General features: G+C 51.4%; 7 protein-coding genes across 7 annotated transcripts; 4 read left to right on the forward strand and 3 right to left on the reverse strand.

Annotated features, from left to right (window-relative positions):
• Positions 1-168: 168 nt before the first annotated feature.
• F9C07_6335 (uncharacterized protein) lies at positions 169-2,180 on the reverse strand (the record flags this gene model as incomplete). Its single annotated transcript, XM_071511455.1, has 4 exons — positions 169-908; positions 973-1,080; positions 1,102-1,503; positions 1,553-2,180. The coding sequence occupies 4 exons, from the start codon at positions 2,178-2,180 to the stop codon at positions 169-171; spliced, it is 1,878 nt and encodes a 625-aa protein (XP_071364392.1).
• A 1,027-nt stretch (positions 2,181-3,207) lies between these two features.
• F9C07_6334 (uncharacterized protein) lies at positions 3,208-4,137 on the forward strand (the record flags this gene model as incomplete). Its single annotated transcript, XM_041286345.1, has 1 exon — positions 3,208-4,137. One exon carries the CDS (start codon positions 3,208-3,210, stop codon positions 4,135-4,137), a length of 930 nt encoding a protein of 309 aa, XP_041147570.1.
• A 1,085-nt stretch (positions 4,138-5,222) lies between these two features.
• F9C07_2284775 (RNP domain protein) lies at positions 5,223-7,478 on the forward strand. The gene is made up of 4 exons (XM_041292834.2): positions 5,223-5,701; positions 5,977-6,283; positions 6,343-6,585; positions 6,637-7,478. The coding sequence occupies exons 1-4, from the start codon at positions 5,487-5,489 to the stop codon at positions 6,970-6,972; spliced, it is 1,101 nt and encodes a 366-aa protein (XP_041147571.1). The 5' UTR covers positions 5,223-5,486; the 3' UTR covers positions 6,973-7,478.
• Positions 7,479-8,005: 527 nt separating this feature from the next.
• On the forward strand, positions 8,006-9,431 carry F9C07_6332 (ADP-ribosylation factor GTPase activator; the record flags this gene model as incomplete). The annotated part of the gene is made up of 4 exons (XM_071511454.1): positions 8,006-8,047; positions 8,127-8,195; positions 8,308-9,018; positions 9,087-9,431. 4 exons carry the CDS (start codon positions 8,006-8,008, stop codon positions 9,429-9,431), a joined length of 1,167 nt encoding a protein of 388 aa, XP_071364393.1.
• A 459-nt stretch (positions 9,432-9,890) lies between these two features.
• Positions 9,891-12,620, reverse strand: F9C07_6331 (ribosome-releasing factor 2, mitochondrial; the record flags this gene model as incomplete). Its single annotated transcript, XM_041286364.1, has 1 exon — positions 9,891-12,620. One exon carries the CDS (start codon positions 12,618-12,620, stop codon positions 9,891-9,893), a length of 2,730 nt encoding a protein of 909 aa, XP_041147573.1.
• A 461-nt stretch (positions 12,621-13,081) lies between these two features.
• On the forward strand, positions 13,082-14,968 carry F9C07_6330 (vacuolar protein sorting-associated protein vps17; the record flags this gene model as incomplete). The annotated part of the gene is made up of 3 exons (XM_071511453.1): positions 13,082-13,534; positions 13,598-14,051; positions 14,106-14,968. 3 exons carry the CDS (start codon positions 13,082-13,084, stop codon positions 14,966-14,968), a joined length of 1,770 nt encoding a protein of 589 aa, XP_071364394.1.
• Positions 14,969-15,302: 334 nt separating this feature from the next.
• On the reverse strand, positions 15,303-15,731 carry F9C07_2234050 (Mss4-like protein; the record flags this gene model as incomplete). The annotated part of the gene is made up of 1 exon (XM_041286367.1): positions 15,303-15,731. The coding sequence occupies one exon, from the start codon at positions 15,729-15,731 to the stop codon at positions 15,303-15,305; it is 429 nt and encodes a 142-aa protein (XP_041147575.1).
• Between the last annotated feature and the right edge of the window lie 788 nt (positions 15,732-16,519).

The raw sequence follows: 16,519 nt of genomic DNA on the forward strand, positions 1-16,519 counted from the left end.
AGCAAGATAAAAGAAGCATAGATCTTGAATATATGAACATTGGAGAAAGGAACCAAACTAGTGAGGTATAACAAAGCAATATCAAAGTCATAGTTGTATGGGCGTGTACGTTTTAGAAAGAAGAGCTCATGCGGTCGTGAAAGGTTTATATAGAAGGCAAGGAGCTTCCTATGTTCCGTCATAGGGTTGAGGACGCGTGGAAACCGATAATCGTGGTTCGTCCTCTTCTTCGATTTTTTGTTGCCGTTTCTGTTTCTTTTTGCAGACCTTCTTCATCGCTTCCTTAGTGAGTTGCTCACGGAACAGCCGTTCCACCACATCCTTCTTCCGTGTCCTTCGGTCACCGACCATGATGAGGACGCCGCCGGTGATATTGCAAGTAATCGAACAACAAAGAATGACAGTAGTTAGGGCGAAGGGGCGGTGGTGGTAACTGATGCCCCATGTGCAGGCGCCGAGCGCGATTTGAAGCAAGGAGTGACAGTCTAACAGGACAACAATGGCGATGAGCATGCGAAGAGGGAAGGCATGGTGAGTCAGGGTTTCGTGAGGTTTGTAGAAGGTGTGGGACTTGGACAATTTGGTTTGATGGTGAACCAACTTTTGCTGCTGCAGACGGTTCAGTACAGTAAACTCATACTCCTCGTCTTTAGGTGTATCCCCGAATTCGACGTCGACATCGATCTCTCGACGAGTAGGTAGGTCATTTTTATCTTTCAGATCTGGAAGTTGACGCTTTCGACGAACTTTCCATGTTTGGAATGTGTAGTGAGCAATGAAACACATGTGGTATGTGTCAATCGCACGGAACGGTGCTAGCCCATCACCCATAATGGCGAACAAGGCGACAAGAACGTTGTCAATTACGTTGATGATGTACAACTGCCGCCCACCGACGTTAATCCAACCTGGCAACTTAGTTAGTGTTATGCATAGAAAGGCCACGGGCCCAAAAGAGAGCTAGTTTCATACCAATCAGAAACAGCACCCAGGCAAGACCGAACAGAGTAATGAGGGTTGCGTATAGGGTAATGAGGAACCCGAGTGCTACAGGGCCAACGGTCAGTAAGCGGTCCAGCGCTGCAGCTGGTCAGTACATACGTTTAGAAACATATTTCCCAAAGCCCTTCATTGCCCGTTTGAACTTTGAACGACGAGAATGCAACATGTGCCTGACATGATCGTTCAGTTCTTCTATGTCTCTCTCAGTCCAGCCCTCGAGATTGCTTCCTTCAGGTAACACGGCAAACTGTGGATCTTGTTTCCCCAAAACTGCCGATAGACTTGTTAGAGGTCGCTCTAGTGATGGACGGCCTTCGGGAGATTTCTCGAATGTTTCCTCGCCCTCTTCTGTTTCCGTCGTTTCCTCCCCAGTCGACTCCGAGGACTCTCTCGGCGGTGAAAGTGCATAGGTCTGGTTGCGATTGATTAACGGGCCCAGATTGGGCACGAACAAGGAATTTTGGACGTTTGTTAGTGTCGATAGTGCTGAAACTTCCGGATCTGGCTTATGTTAGGGCAAGTTGCCATAGATGCCTAATTCAGAGCATACCGATAACATCTAAGACATCCACCACGTGGGGATGATATTCATTGTCCGTGGTGTCAGCCCCTGATGAAGGAGCAGCCCCGCTCGCAGATACACGATTCCGCGAGAACCGGTTCATAGCTGCTTCACTCGTCCAACGCAGCAGACCCAAACTCCCTCGCCTTTGCACCCGGGGTGGCGGGGACCCCGAGGGATGCACTTCGGGAAACGGCCGGCTCGAATGAGCCAAATTGATTGGACTGGTCGGTTCTTCCATCAAGGGATGCATTTGGTCGGGTGGGAGACGGGGTAGGGCGGATGGATTGGGAGCAGACCACCTCCCCGGCCGGGGCTCGGAACTGCTGCGGCGACGATTCCCCTGCCATGAGTCTTCATCTGCGCCTTTGGCAGGAGGCGGCGATGCGACATTGATGCTTGAAACATTACCAGTGCCCCGAGAAACCCCTGACTGGATTTGGGGGATGGCGTTCTCCAAAGACGGTAGGCGCTGAAGGCGGATGGTAGGGCGGCGAGAGCGGAGCGACGTCGCACGTTGTCGCCGCTGCAATGACGTCGGTTGAGTCGTGGACGGTGGACTCGGAGCCTCTGCAGAAGGACCATCAGACCCATCGACGGGCTCTATATGATCCATTGCGAGAAGAACCCACTCTCAGCTGGGGATGAGGTCAACCAAACAAGTGAAATTTGCAGAGGTGAGTTTTAAGTATACGGAGAGAAAAACAGGAAAACGAAGGAGAAGAAGAGGAGGAGAAGAAGGGTTCATGTGGAACTCTATTGCCATTTGCTTGAGTAAGCGCGCCAAGCCGTGGGACTGACTAACCTTATTCTGCTCAGGCCTCTTGGTTGGCTCAATTTTCAGGCCAACACTAAGACTCCATTCGATAAGATCCCCGTCGGCAGTTCTGGACCTCCGTACACTCTATCAAAAAAAGGTGGAGACTTACTCGGATCCATCATGTCCACCAAGAGAGCCAACACAAATAAATACCACGGTCCTTCACAAAGACGTCAATCACAGACGTCTCAATGGACAAACAATCATACATCAATAAAGAACTACTTGGTGGTAGACTGGTCATCAGACAAAGCGCTAGGTATCATGGTTACCTTATACATTCCGTCTGCCTGGCCCATAAGCATTCACACCAACAGAACACAACACCTACCTAAAGGTGTCACAATAGAGTGTTGGATAGACGATCAGTTACCTATGATATTATAGATTAAACTGTTATTGATCAACATGCCCAATCTCTTTGTTCAGAGAACAATAACAATGTCACCAGAAATCAACATTCACTGTTATTCAGCGCATTCTGCAACCCTAACTGGCTCTCGTGTTCTAACCTCACCACTATATGAGTTCCTCTTTCATTTGCCACCTTCAACCAGAAAGCTCTCACTATCTTATCAGAAACAAAACATCTGACCAGTATACCAAGACTGTTGGGCTTGAATTAGACAGGTGGGACCTATAACGGTGAGTATATAATCACTGTTGGGAAGCCAGTTTTCAAGGGGCACCAAGAACATTTGAGGCACAAGCTTTTCTGCCACAAGTTTGATTCCGACGTGGTTAGAATCTTACTATCGAGACGGACTGACCATCCGTGCATATTGCGAAACCGTTCTCATGTAAACGCGAACATCTCTAGAAAATGGCTGAAAAGCGACGTGCCTCGTCGGATATGTACTCCGACATGCCCTCAAAGAAAGCAAAGGTCCTGAACGAGACCCAAGAATGGATTCTCGACGAGGACGAAATCCCTGCTACTCCCTCTTCCCCACCGTCTCCCAGCAAGACCAACGATAGTCCTGCCGACACGGACGCCCTATCTGAATCCTCTAGTACGGGCCCAGCTACACCGTCACCTTATACCGTTGAGTTCTTTGCGGATATGGCCAATACTATTGCGAATCTCTTTCCTTGTGAAGCATTTGCGAAAGCCCATGACTGCACAATCAGCGACGTTTCACAAGCGATCAGTGCCATGGTCGTTGCTCCCCTTTCCGATCCATCCTTCACCTGGCATAGTGATAATGAGATGTCGATCGCCGAATATGGACAAGGCATGATCCGTATCTGGAACGAGCATTACGAGCGCAAACTTCGAAACGCTGATATGACGAAGTCGACTATCGATCTCACAACCCCGACAGGCTCCACAAGCTCTTCGGGAGTTGAAACACCCTCCGAAGATGGGAGTGAGTTGTCAGCAAGCTTCGATAAAGAACTTCTTGGAGAAACGTCGCCAGAAGATGAAGATGAACCCCCTGATAGCGAGGCACCGGGTCTACCAAAGAAGAGTTGTCTCAGCACACAGTCACAGAAAGTAGCGGGTCAACCGGCCAAGAGGGTGAGATGGGCCCCTCCGCTCTCGCCGGTCGTCCGCGAGGAGGTATACAAGGACAACTATGGCAACTATGTCCCGGTCCCGACACCAGAAGAGGTCAAGGAGAAGGAGCGCAAAAAAATGCGAGAGGAAATGCGGGCGAGCAAGGGGCTACTTGAACGGCCCCAAACAACGTACGATGCATTCGACTTAGAGATTCTTTCAGGTTTTGACGACCTGTCATATGTGGTGTAGCTTTATCGCTTTGTACATTGATGAGCCTAGGTCCCTTTTCATTCTTCTTTGATTTTATCGAGGTATTTTTCTTTCTCGATTTTCCTTGGTATCTTTGTTTATTGTTTTTCGCCAATAAGCGGGGACGGCGCCATAGCGTCAGGATTGACGTAGCTGCGGGCCTCTTGATCTGCAGTACATACGACCGATGTCGGTTGAAGAATGGGTTGGGCACATTGTCTCCTTCAGGCGTTTACTTTGGATTTTTTTTTAACACTCATAAGAGTTAGTGCTGGTAAATCATCCGCAAATACTATGTATATTAGTTCTTTGAGTTTTCCATGCAATTTGAGTTGCCGATATGCAAGATATGCGAGGAGATTTTGGTTGAGATCTCACATGATAGTGCGTTTAGTAAGCTCTCAATTGGACCAAATTGGACCACATTCCAAAATCCAGGATTGTTGTGTGCTCCACTACGTGATGGAGTAAGAGAAAGATCCCTTATCCACTCAAATGGCCGATGGGAGAGAGCGTGGAGAAACTATGACGGGATCTGACCAGATATATGTTGGCAAGTGGAGAACCCGGTTGCTGGAAGATACGATGTGTTTTTGTTGATCTGGAATGTTCCTCCCTCGAGGAGGGGTAAAGAGTCGAGGGTGCGAATTGGGCGGTCAGGATCATCCCACCGTCAGAATCGGAGGGAACAATAAGAGAATTGTAGGTATGGGGTAAGAAAAAAAAAAGTCGGGAGGTTGTAGGGCGATTTACAGGTCATGTGCCCATCATGAGATCAATGAGTCAGATGTGTTTGTTTTTCCTTTTTTTTTTTGTTTTTTTTGTTGCAGGAAATCTGCTAAACAACGGGCGGTGATGTCAGATGTGAGCGCTAAGAGAGACCCTAACCCGGAGTGGGCAAAGGTGCCTGAAGACTGGCCAGACCGCCGCCTTCCAATCCCGTAGCTCCGTTGGGTGTCGAAGTGACTAACGACACGTCGTGATTACCACTAGCTTCGTCAACCTGAGGCCACCACCTACCTTTCCCGGCTTAGCGTGCCACCCTCGCTGCCTGCCCTTTTTCTCTCTCCTTCTCCTTTCTGCCCCGTCGACTTCATCCTTCCTCTCAAGGCAAATCTCCATCGTGTTCAACTAAGGATTTCCCCCGTCAACCACACGTATCTAGGGCACCAAGCTACCCTTTTCCTCCCCCCCCTCTTCAAGTTACTCCCACCCATCCATTCCAAGGAGTTTCAAGTACAGGCAGCCTTTAGCTACCCTGAGTCCTTGACAACACACAACCGGTCAGGTTTACTCGCGATTTCTACCAAGTATCTTCAACTCTCGACCTTGTGATCTCAGCCATCAAGATGTCTACTGCCGTCGAAAACCACGCCGACAACCAGGCCGCTACCACCCCTGCCGCCACTGAGGCTACCACCAACGGCACTGCTCCTGCCGCCCCGGCGCAGTCCACCGATGCTGCTGCCGCCAGTGCTGATGAGGGACGTCGGCTGTACATTGGGAATCTCGCTTATGCGACCACTGAGGGGGAGCTCAAGGAGTTCTTCAAGAACTACAAGGTGTAAGTCTTACACGTCGATTTACCCATTGCCTGTTTGTCAAGGTGTTCCTTTGTTTGGTCATAAGGTTTCTTGGCCTGCCGGTGTTGCAGGCCAAGGAGATCATCAACCAATCACGCTTCCGTAGTCTTCGACTACTACAGGAGCGTTCTCGGTTTCTCCTGTGAAGGGCTTGTTATAAATCAATTGCATGTCCACCACTGGTGAAGCGCCGTCCGGCTGTGCTTCGCATTACCAATAATAACATAAGCTAGATGCTAACAGATATCTGTTACAGTGAAAGTGTCTCCATCCCTGTGAACCCTCGTACCAACCGCCCTGTTGGATATGCCTTCGTGGATCTTGCTACTGCCCACGAGGCTACCTCTGCTATTGGTGAACTCTCTGGAAAGGAGATTCTCCAGCGCAAGGTTTCTGTTCAGCTGGCCCACAAGCCTGAGCCTGCCGAGGCCAAGGCCGAGGGTGCTGTAAGTGGCGGTGAGGGCGCCAGTGGCAATGAGGGCCGCAGGAGGACCGGAGGTCGTGGCCGTGGCCGCGGCCGCGGTCGCGGTCGTGGAGGTCGCCTCGGTCGTGGAGGCCGTGCTGTAAGTTCTCCAATGTCAGAATGAACGCTAGACCCTTGAGACACTAACTTCGTTCATAGCAGAACCAGCCCCAGAATGGCCAGGCTGCTGCTCCCGCTGAGCCTACCAACGTCCCAGGTCAGGCCGCACCTCTGACTGAGACCACCAACCAGACTGAAGCTGCTGCTACCTCTGAGTCTGGTAAGCAGGCTGCTAAGCCTCGTGCCCGCCCCCAAAAGCAGCGCGGCCCCCCTGAGGATGGAATCCCTTCCAAGACCAAGGTCATGGTTGCCAACCTTCCTTATGATCTGAGTGAGGACAAGGTGTGTATACTTTGGTTGGTGTTTGAATTTGGTCGCTAATCCTTCCTACAGCTCAAGGAGATCTTCGCCGCCTACTCGCCCGTTTCTGCTAAGATCGCTCTGCGTCCCATTCCCCGCTTTATGATCAAGAAGCTCCAGGCCCGCAACGAGCGCCGCAAGGGCCGTGGCTTTGGCTTCGTTACTCTTGGCTCTGAGGAGCTCCAGGAGAAGGCCGTGAAGGAGATGAATGGCAAGGAGATCGAGGGTCGTGAGATTGCCGTCAAGGTCGCCATCGACAGCCCCGGCAAGGAAGACGATGCTGTTGCCGCTCCCGCCACCGACGCTGAGAAGACTGAGCCGGCAACCGAAGCTCCGGCGCAGGAGAACACTGCCCCGGCTACTGCTTAAATGACAAGTCGTTCTCAACCAGAACGGATCAATGATCTCGACATACCCACTGTATCGTCGGGATTTGTTGGAGGAAGAGAAAAGACCTTCGTGCGGATGATAACTTCATACTCTGCCGTCGAGAAGCGTTTTTACAAAAGTCAAAAAAAGGTAAAAAAGACAACGAGGCCAACTATAAAACGCAAAAGCTATGAAAATATTATCCCCGTTCGAAGCGGTCATAGGGGACGAATTTATCATGAGGATGAGGCATTCATTATTTCCTATGTTTTTTTGCGCACGAACTGCCGCGAGGCACTCGTGCGACTGGGGCGACGAGAGACACCGTAATGTGTGGTTTTCACGGAGACGTGACCTTTTGCTAACGACTATTGCCTTTCTGCTATCCTGTATCTTAGCAACCATTTAGTTTATGATTGATTAGCCGCAAGGCTGGCCTTGTAGTGATTGTTTCCCGGAGCCTTTCATGTCTGGTATAATCTGTCCCGCTGTAGATGTAGATGAGATAAGAGTTCATATGAGATTACACTCTTAAATCTTTTTAAGTTAAGCGTATCAGCACAAGGCTGCAAGAAGAATGCAGTCATACTCGGGCATTCATTGGACTCCACCAGTGCCATAGGAACAGCACGCGAAAGTGGAACTCTGCAGTGATCTCCCTAATTGAGGCCAATTAAGCCTGATTTTCCCTCTTGGCAGTCTCAATTAACTGCCAAAACCACATCAACACCCTGACACTTGACATTGCGGTACCTTGGGCCTTTTCTCCGTGTTTTAACCTTATAGCGAGGAAGCGACGAGAACACTTCTATCAACCCGACTGCGATCTTGCATACTTCTGTACGCGGTGCGGAGAAAGAAAGACCGGCATACTAACCAGAGAGGGGCGTCTCACCCGATTCCACCTCCACACTGCCTAACCCTCGCGCCACCACAACATCCCTTTAGGCACGAGGGGTTGAGATCAATTACCCTTCCTTGTTATATCTCTTATTTTCCCGCTTGATTCAATCAACACCATTTATTGCCCATCATGTCGAAAATGTGGGAGGTAGATCCGGAGACGAAGGCGAAGGTATGTCATCTCACATTACTCAGTGAACGGCCAGCGTCGTGGAACTAGATCTGTCTAATCTGTGTGATATGGTGTCCAGCTCCTCCAAATCTCCAAAACCAATGGAAACGACAAATGCTGCGACTGCGGCGCGCCATCGCCTCAATGGGTTCGTCTCCTACAACACATTTCCGTCTATACCTGCACCTGCACCTCATCCGGCCACCTCCTGTCATAGCTTTCACTAATATGTCTCGGCTATTGTTTTTTGCTTCTATCAGGCCTCCCCTAAATTCGGAATATTCATCTGTCTCAATTGCGCAGGCACTCACCGGGGCCTGGGTGTCCACATCTCTTTCGTTCGATCGATCACCATGGACGCCTTCAAGATCGCTGAGATCCAACGTATGGAGCTCGGTGGTAACGAACCGTGGAAGTCATTCTTCGATGACCACATCGTCACTCAGTCTGAAGGCCGTACATTCGAAGATTCCACCATTAAAGAGCGCTACGAAGGCGAAGTAGGCGAGGAATGGAAAGAGAGACTCTCCGCCAAAGTCGAGGGGCGAGAATACGTCCCGGGACAGAAACCTCCCCAACCGAAGAGAAACCCGACCGTTGAAGCCGCCTCTTCGCGATCAAGCACACCGTTGGGCCGGGCCTCTCCTGCGTCGCATGATGGATTCGGAGGTATGGACGGTGGACGGAAAGAGCGTAACGAGGCATACTTTGCGAAATTGGGCTCGGAGAATGCCACTCGATCGGACTCCGTTCCACCATCGCAGGGTGGAAAGTTTACTGGATTTGGTGGTGGTGTGCCAGTTTCTTCGGGACCGTCGAGAAATACCTCCGGAGGAAATATTCCCGGTTTCGACGATTTCCAGAAAGATCCCATGGCCGCCTTGACTAAAGGCTTCGGCTGGTTTACGTCTACCGTTGGAAAGGGTGCGAAGACGGTGAACGACTCATATATTCAACCTACCGCTAAGTCGGTATGCTTTTTTATCCTGAATATCCTCCGCTTCTCCGGTACTCCACACTAACATGCATCCTTTTTCAGATAGCGGAATCCGACTTCGCAGCCCAAGCTCGCCAACATGCTGCCCAATTTGGTCAAACCGTCCAAGTTGGCGCCCGTGGAGCAGCTGGTCAATTCCAACGATTCGTAGAAGGCCCAGACGAGAACAGCGCCGGTCGTCGTCGCGCCGAACCCGAACGTAAAGATTTCTGGGACGACTTTTCCAGCCTCGCGCAAGAGGACAATCACCGTAGAAACGCCTCTCGGTCTAGCGCCATCGGAACTGCAGCCATGAAGCCCAGCCCTACCTCTAACACCAGCGCTGCGACAGGCAACGCATCATCAACGGCCGCGAAAGAAAAGGACGACTGGGACAATGATTGGTGATTTAATTTTGGAGTTGTAGCATACATGACTGAAGCGTAGTGCATTTAGTTTTTTGTCGCGTTTCTTCTTCAGTTGCCGGGAAATGGTTATATATATATTTTCTTTTAGATCGCTCGCGCCCCGTGCTCTTTTTGCGTGTTCTATATGTGATGACAGTGCTCGCTTGCCGTTTATTTGAATATGGTTGTAGGTGAACTGGTTTATATTCTTGTTTGACGAGGTCTGGTTATTGCTATGCCTCTTTTAGATTATGCTTAGACTGGATAGATGCTAGCAAGGACTTTAGTTCAGCAGCCTGAATCCACTACCCATTCCATGACGCTCGGACGTTAGATTGCAAATGATTTACTACTATACATTCACCTCCATTATATTTTGTTTTTACATCAATAACTCCCGTCACTGCAAACCAGAGTAGAGAAACAGTACTATGCAATGTCGCAAAAGTCGAATAGATGTTTAGAAAAAGTCACCTCTGAGCTCAGCAAGCACAGCCTTCTGTCTCGGCGCACTCATCTTCTCGAACCGATCGACGCTCATGACGAACGTGCCGCGCCCCGCGCTTAAACTTCGCAGGTGTTTGAGATATCCGACCATTTCCTTGAGGGGGACCTTTGCCGTGATAGTTCGGGGTCTGTTAGCCGACGAGGGGAGGTCGATTCCCACGGTTGATGACTGGAAGGGATCAGGCGGGGCGTAGACCTTGTTCGGGTCGATGGGGGGAAGAAGGTCGTCTGTTGGGTTTGAGGTGATACCCGTCGTTTGGAGGGGTGTTTCCTCGTCCAGCGAGATGATGTGGCCCCCGCGGGAGGAAGAGATATCGTGTACCACGGCGCCGAGACTGGCTTCGTCTACGCTGATGATGACGTTCATGACTGGTTCCATGAGGGATGTGCCTGCTCCGGAGGGGAGGTCTCGGAGGGCGGAGGAGGTTGCGAGACGGGCTGCGGCGGAGAGTGCCGAGGGGGTGGATTCGTTGCCGAAAAGGTGTTCGGCTGGGTTGAAGGTGAGGGTGACGCGGGTGCCGTGCATGGGGAAGGTGAATTGAGGACCGCGGGCGAGTGCCGCGAGACACCCGTTTTGGAGGGCTGTGCGGAGGGCGTGTACGTCTAGGCCTGGGGGTAGGAGGGGACTCTCTTCGATGCCCTTTTTGTTGACTTCGACTTCGAGGCCTGGTGCTTGGATGATGATTTGGTTGCCGTCTGTGGTTTGGATGGAGAGGGTCGATGGGTCGGGTTCTGTGGTGGTCTCCTCGGGGTCGAAGGGCTCGACGGTTGCGGTGCAGCCGGCTTTGCCTTTGCGGCCGGCGATTTCCTTGTCGAAGATCTTGGTTATGGGGCCGGAGGCGCCGAGAGGGCATTCGCGGTAGCCGATTTCGATGCGTCCCATGGAGGCTTTGGCTTTGAGGTCGTTGAGGAGGCGGTCTCGGGCGATCTCGAGGTGCAGTTCGCCCATGCCGCTGAGGAGGGTTTGGCCTGAGTCTTCGTCGACGGTGACGTGGAGACTGGGATCCTCGCGGAGGAGCATCGCGAGAGACTCTTGGAGTCTTTTCTCCTCGCTTAGGCTGTGGGGTTCGACACTGGCGAAGAAGACGGGGGGTGGGACGGTGATCGGACGGAGTTGGAGGGTGTTGAGAGGTTCGGGGGGTGTGGCTTTGTTGCCGGAGTAGGTAACTAGGGTGTCTCCAGTTCGGGTGTGTTTGAGACCAGCTACGACTCCGATGTGGCCTTCGGGAATGGAGTCGACCTCGACGGCATCATTCGCATACATCTTTAGCAGACGGGGGGCCCGCTCTGATACATTTAGGTTGGTGTTGTATAGGATGCTGTTTCGGTCGAGCGAGCCGGAATAGACGCGGACGTACACTAGGACACCACGCTTGGGGTCGTTGACGACCTTGAAGGCTAGGGCGCAGCCTTGGAGCTTTTCAATGGCGTTGCGGGACTCTGCTTGAATGGCCGACTTCTTCTTGTGCTTACCCTTAGCAGAAGCTGCCTTCTCGCCTTGTTCAACTAGTAGATCGCCAGAAAGCAGGCGTCGGAGGCCACCCTTAACTCCACCAATGCTGACCTCTGGTTCAGGAGTCTCAGGAGGGCTAGGGAGTAGATTCGTCACAGCGTCGAGAAGAGGCTGGACACCAATGTTTCGAAAGCTAGCACCAGCGAAAATGGGAATGATTTTCCTTCCCTGCTCCTCTAGGAGGCATCTGCGCAGACTCTCAAGAATGTCATTCGGGGGGACTGCCAAATGGTCCTCTTCACAGTCGAAGAACTTCTCCACCATGGCTTCATCATGCTCACTCAGCAGTTCAACGAGGGCAACTCTCGCGCGCTTGAGTTCCTGTGCAAGCTGAGGTTCTTCGCTAGCCAACTGTTCAAGGTTGAACATCTTGACAGACTTGCCGTCTCCTTCCTCCCAGCGGAGGCCTTGGAGATTGATAGCATCGGCAATGCCAGTAAAACGTCCATTTCCTCCTTCAAACCAAGGTATTTGACAGACGGCAGGCCATCCACCCAGTCGGGAGGCAACCTCTCGGACCGTCCGGCCAAAGGCTGCCCCATCTCTGTCAAGCTTGTTCACGTAAACAATCCGGGGAATCCGGTAGGTACTTGCTTGGTGCCACACTTGCTCTGTTTGAGCCTCAACACCAGCAACACCGTCTAGAATGCATACCGCGCCATCAAGAATGCGCAAGGATCGCATGACTTCAAAAGTGAAGTCCGCGTGTCCAGGGGTGTCAATGAGGTTCACGGTATGAGATGACGCAGACCTTGGCGTTTGTGGCTCCTGCGGAGTTGTATTTCCATCACCGGCAGTTTGAGGTGGCCAATGGAAGGTGATAGCGGCCGATTGAATCGTAATTCCTCGAGCGCGCTCAGCAGGAAGGAAGTCGGTGACAGTGGAGCCTTCATCCACGTCTCCTATCCTTCTTGTAAATCCACTGTAATAGAGCATACGCTCCGTAGTGGTAGTCTTGCCCGCATCGATGTGGGCGATAATACCGATGTTTCTGGTTCGGTCGAGGACTCCCGCTTGCCATTTGGAAGTAGCAGTTGAGAAGCTACTACCGCGAAGCAGTTGTAACCTTCCGGCACTTTTGATTACATGTGGATTGAGCCCGAGCCGGCTGGTAGACACCGATTGGAGTCGCGCTGCTTGGTGAGCGCGCAAGAGAGGAGCCGCGACCATGATCGCAATTGCCCCTGTAACATCTGATTATTGATTGGTACAGTTTATCCGCTTGTATGCATGTTATATTACAAGCAAGAAGCTAACAAGTGGGGCCATTCAGGGACGTTTTGCGTAGGTACAGCTCGAAAAATGAAGTTCTCCAAATGTCGGATGTCACTGATGTGGATGCCTGGCCAATCAGGTGTCGGAGGCAGCAACGACGTAACCTTTCGGCTTGTCTGTCTCTTCCTATTCCTATTCCTTCTGCCTCCCACTCCACACTCCCGCATCCTTATTTAAACCCTTCACAGTACCCTGCGGCTCTCAATTGTTTTCTGAGGGGATACAGGTAGGTGTCATTAATTCGTCGCAATAACATTATGAAAATACATTGCTAATATTTCTGTTCCCGCGGAGCAGACGTGGTGCGTCGGAGCCATACTACTACTCTCCATCCACCCCAGCAAAGCCAGCCAGCCATGGACTACTCCGCTATATCGCATGACCCCGAACACCCCGCGGGTACCTCGCCTTGGGCTTCTCCACGACCTAACCAAACCACGTTCCCTACTTCGAGTACCAACGACATTCCTTCCGATCCGTTAGCTCCACCTCATCCTCCGTATGATGCCGACAGGGAATCCCAACCCGAAAGTTCTCTGCCTACCGGACAGGAGCAGACCGAGTCACCCGACATCTCGGAAAGACTACAGAGCGCACAGCTAGGCGATCCAGATTACCATAACGAGCCATCACAGTATGCCGCGCAACAGCAACAATATGGCGAGCAACCTCGGTCTCAGGTCCCCGCTAGGTATCAAACCGGGGCCAGACAGCATGCCAGACCAGCTCCTCTATACAAAATTCAGGCGAAGATTACAAGCTTAGAGAGGACAGGCAAAAAGGATCCCATTCTGCGTTTCGATGTTCACGTGAGCAAGCTCCTTATTCAATGGTTGTCCGCCGCCATCGCAGCTAACCCCCCTTATGCACAGACCAACCTTCCCAAATTCAGAACCACTCAATATCGCGATGTCCGTCGTACCCATGCAGAGTTTACTAAGCTCGCCGAACATTTGATGTCGGCGAACCCCGAAGCGATGGTTCCCGCGGTGCCTCCTCCATTGACTCCCGCTGGCGCAGGAACTGAAGAGGATGAGATTCGCGTGAAGGCGTCCATGCAAAAATGGTTGAACACCGTTCTGGGTAACGAGGTTTTGATGCAGGACGATGAGGTTGTTTTATTCGTTGAGAGTGATTTTGGGTATAGCCCGGTTGTTCGGATGAAGCAGCCTGCGACAGGTATGCGGAGAAAGGTCTTGAAGCAGTTCGCGCCTCCCCCAGATGATACGCCTGAGCTACAGAACGCGCGACCCGTAGTGAAGATGTTTTATTTAGGAAGCATGGATGCTAGTCATAAGGTTGACCGAGTGGTCAAGGGCCGACGAGGTATGTGAGCGGAAGCGCTGCGACACAATAACGCCAACTAATAAAATGCTTTAGGACTCGGCCTTGCCGAATCAGACTTTGGTGTAAAGCTGGGACAGATGCATGTACAAGAGACACACCCAGGCCTGGCCAATGCCTACCGAAAATTGGGAAAGGTGATTCAGACAGTCGGGGATTATCACGCAGTCCAGGCTACAGCAGAAGCCACCACCATCGGGGAGCCATTGAATTATCACTCTTCTGACGCTTTTATTGTGAAGGAGACCCTTACTAACCGCCACATCTTGCTTCGGGATTTGATTCAAGCTCAACAAGTCACCCGCAGCAAGCGCGCAGCTGCAGACCGTCTGAAAGTCAGCTCTTCTGTTCGTCCCGATAAAGTTGATGAGGCAATCAATGCTCTAGATGAAGCTCAGAGCCATGAAGACTATCTCACAAAGAGGACACACCGGGTGACATCGAACCTGCTTCAGGAGAAGCGCCGCTGGTTCGACCGGACCACGAGCGATCTCTTGGCCAGCCTACGTGAATACACGCTGCGTCAGATTGACGCTGAGCGTCGTACTCTTGCAACCCTTGAGAGTGTTAGACCAGATATCCGGGCAATCGATTCGTCTGGTGGACTGAGCCGACTGGGCCGTGAATCACACCCGACTGTGCGGCGGCCAAACCTCGGTTCAAGTCAGGGACCCAAGGGCGACGCGTGGAGCGGCATTCCTCGTCGCAGTGACGGTCTTGGGCGCAGCATGAGTGGCAGCTTGATCTCGCCTACTTCGGAGGCCGATGAAGAGGTGAATGGGCAGGGCAAGGGAAGGTTGCGCTCCCCCAGTGGCGTCGGCCCAGTTGTCGAGGAAGATGATGAGGATCGACTGGATGCCCGCAACGCAGCGAGCCGGCTAGCGACCAGCACCTTCTGAACTTCTCCTGTAAATTACGGATATTCATGATTGTGAGATTCCCCTGTGACCGCTGTTCCTTTTTTCTGTGATCAACCTGTTGAGTCCGGGACAAAGATTGTTTCAGCCTCAAATTGTGTCAGATGATGTTCGATGTGCTTTCTCCCTTACTGTTGTTGTATTTGCGCTCGAGATTCCTCTCGGATCTGATTATGATGTCCTACCATCTTTGTGACCTGCGTAGTATATGAACCTGCGTCTCCATGTGATAAACAAATAGGTATATACACTCAAAACATGCCCTAATCAACCAGAACTCCATGTACTATATCCAACGGCTCCACGTCCAGCAATGTCAACAACGCCTTCCACGATTAGCTCCATCACTAAACCTCACAAACCCATCATTCGGTAACTGAAACCACGCCGCCTTCTCCTTCACAAAGAAATGCGCACAGGGCTTTGGAACCACCCTATCGAGGTCATCGATTGTGCCCGCGGCAATGTACAGTCCCCCTGGCTCCAAGTCATACACCATACTGATACTCGATCCACACCGGGGACAGAACCCGCGCGTAGCGAAATCGCTAGATCGCCGCTGTGTCGGCTCCTCGTGGGTCCAGGTGATGTTCGTCGCAGAAAAGAGTGCCCAGGTTTGGTAGGGTCCGCCGGATTGTTTGCGGCAGGTTGTGCAGTGGCAGTTTGTGAGTTTCGTGGGCAGGACGCTCGCCGTGTAGGTTATGTGCTCGCAGGCGCAGGTGCCAGTTAGGGCAGCGGTTTCCATTTTTCTTTTCTTTGTTTCCTGGTCATACCCCCCGGGGACTTTTCTTTCTTGTCCTTACAGGCGCTCAAGAGGTTTTAGGTGGTGATACAAAGATTCTGGCGAGAACTTATGAGAGGATGAGATCGGAGTGGGTGGCTCGTATAAATTCTTTGTGCTGAAGGGTTTGCTGGGCTATTGTTCTGTGGTCTCAGGGAGAGAGCCCATTGTTGTAGAGAAATATGTGCTGCCGACAATAGTAAGATGTTGAAACGATATATATTGAGGTCTGGGGCACGACTTGGAGGGCGCCATACTCATCTTGCTTCTCTTGATTGGCTGCTACGGGTTGATGTATGAGTTGTGAATGAATTTTGGGATAATGCATTAGGGCTTGGCACCACAAAACCCTTCAAGGCTGATCGGATAAGGAAACCACATCTAAGTATAGTATCTGGACAAAGACAAAGGAACACGGGATGCAGTCCCCTACTGAGGTTGGAGGCATGTAATAGGATCAGATATTCACTTCTTAGTTCTTTACTGCTAGCACACTCTTTTTGGGTTACATTTGTGCAGTTGTCAAAGAGTTTCTGAACATACCCTGTAACCCACTATCTTGTTGAAGAAGGCGCCGAGGGAAACTGAATCCTCTTGCTATAGCAATAGTTAATAAGGTATACTGAGCTGCGATCCTGCAAAGGGGAGACACGAAACTTACTTTGATGACTCTCCAATTGTGGAAAGAAACGATAGTCCTAAAGACACCATTCACTAGGGCTGCACATCGTTGTAAAGCGTAGCAGACAAAG

The sequence above is a fragment of the Aspergillus flavus genome, chromosome 5 (genome assembly GCF_009017415.1).
Source record: "Aspergillus flavus chromosome 5, complete sequence".
Taxonomy (NCBI): domain Eukaryota; kingdom Fungi; phylum Ascomycota; class Eurotiomycetes; order Eurotiales; family Aspergillaceae; genus Aspergillus; species Aspergillus flavus.

Bases quoted from the DNA above. Each gene is read 5' to 3' on its own strand.
- F9C07_2284775 (XM_041292834.2), top strand. From the start codon at position 5,487: ATGTCTACTGCCGTCGAAAACCACGCCGACAACCAGGCCGCTACCACC. The intron at 5,702-5,976 runs GTAAGTCTTACA...TATCTGTTACAG, and splicing joins TTCTTCAAGAACTACAAGGT to TGAAAGTGTCTCCATCCCTG. The intron at 6,284-6,342 runs GTAAGTTCTCCA...CTTCGTTCATAG, and splicing joins TCGGTCGTGGAGGCCGTGCT to CAGAACCAGCCCCAGAATGG.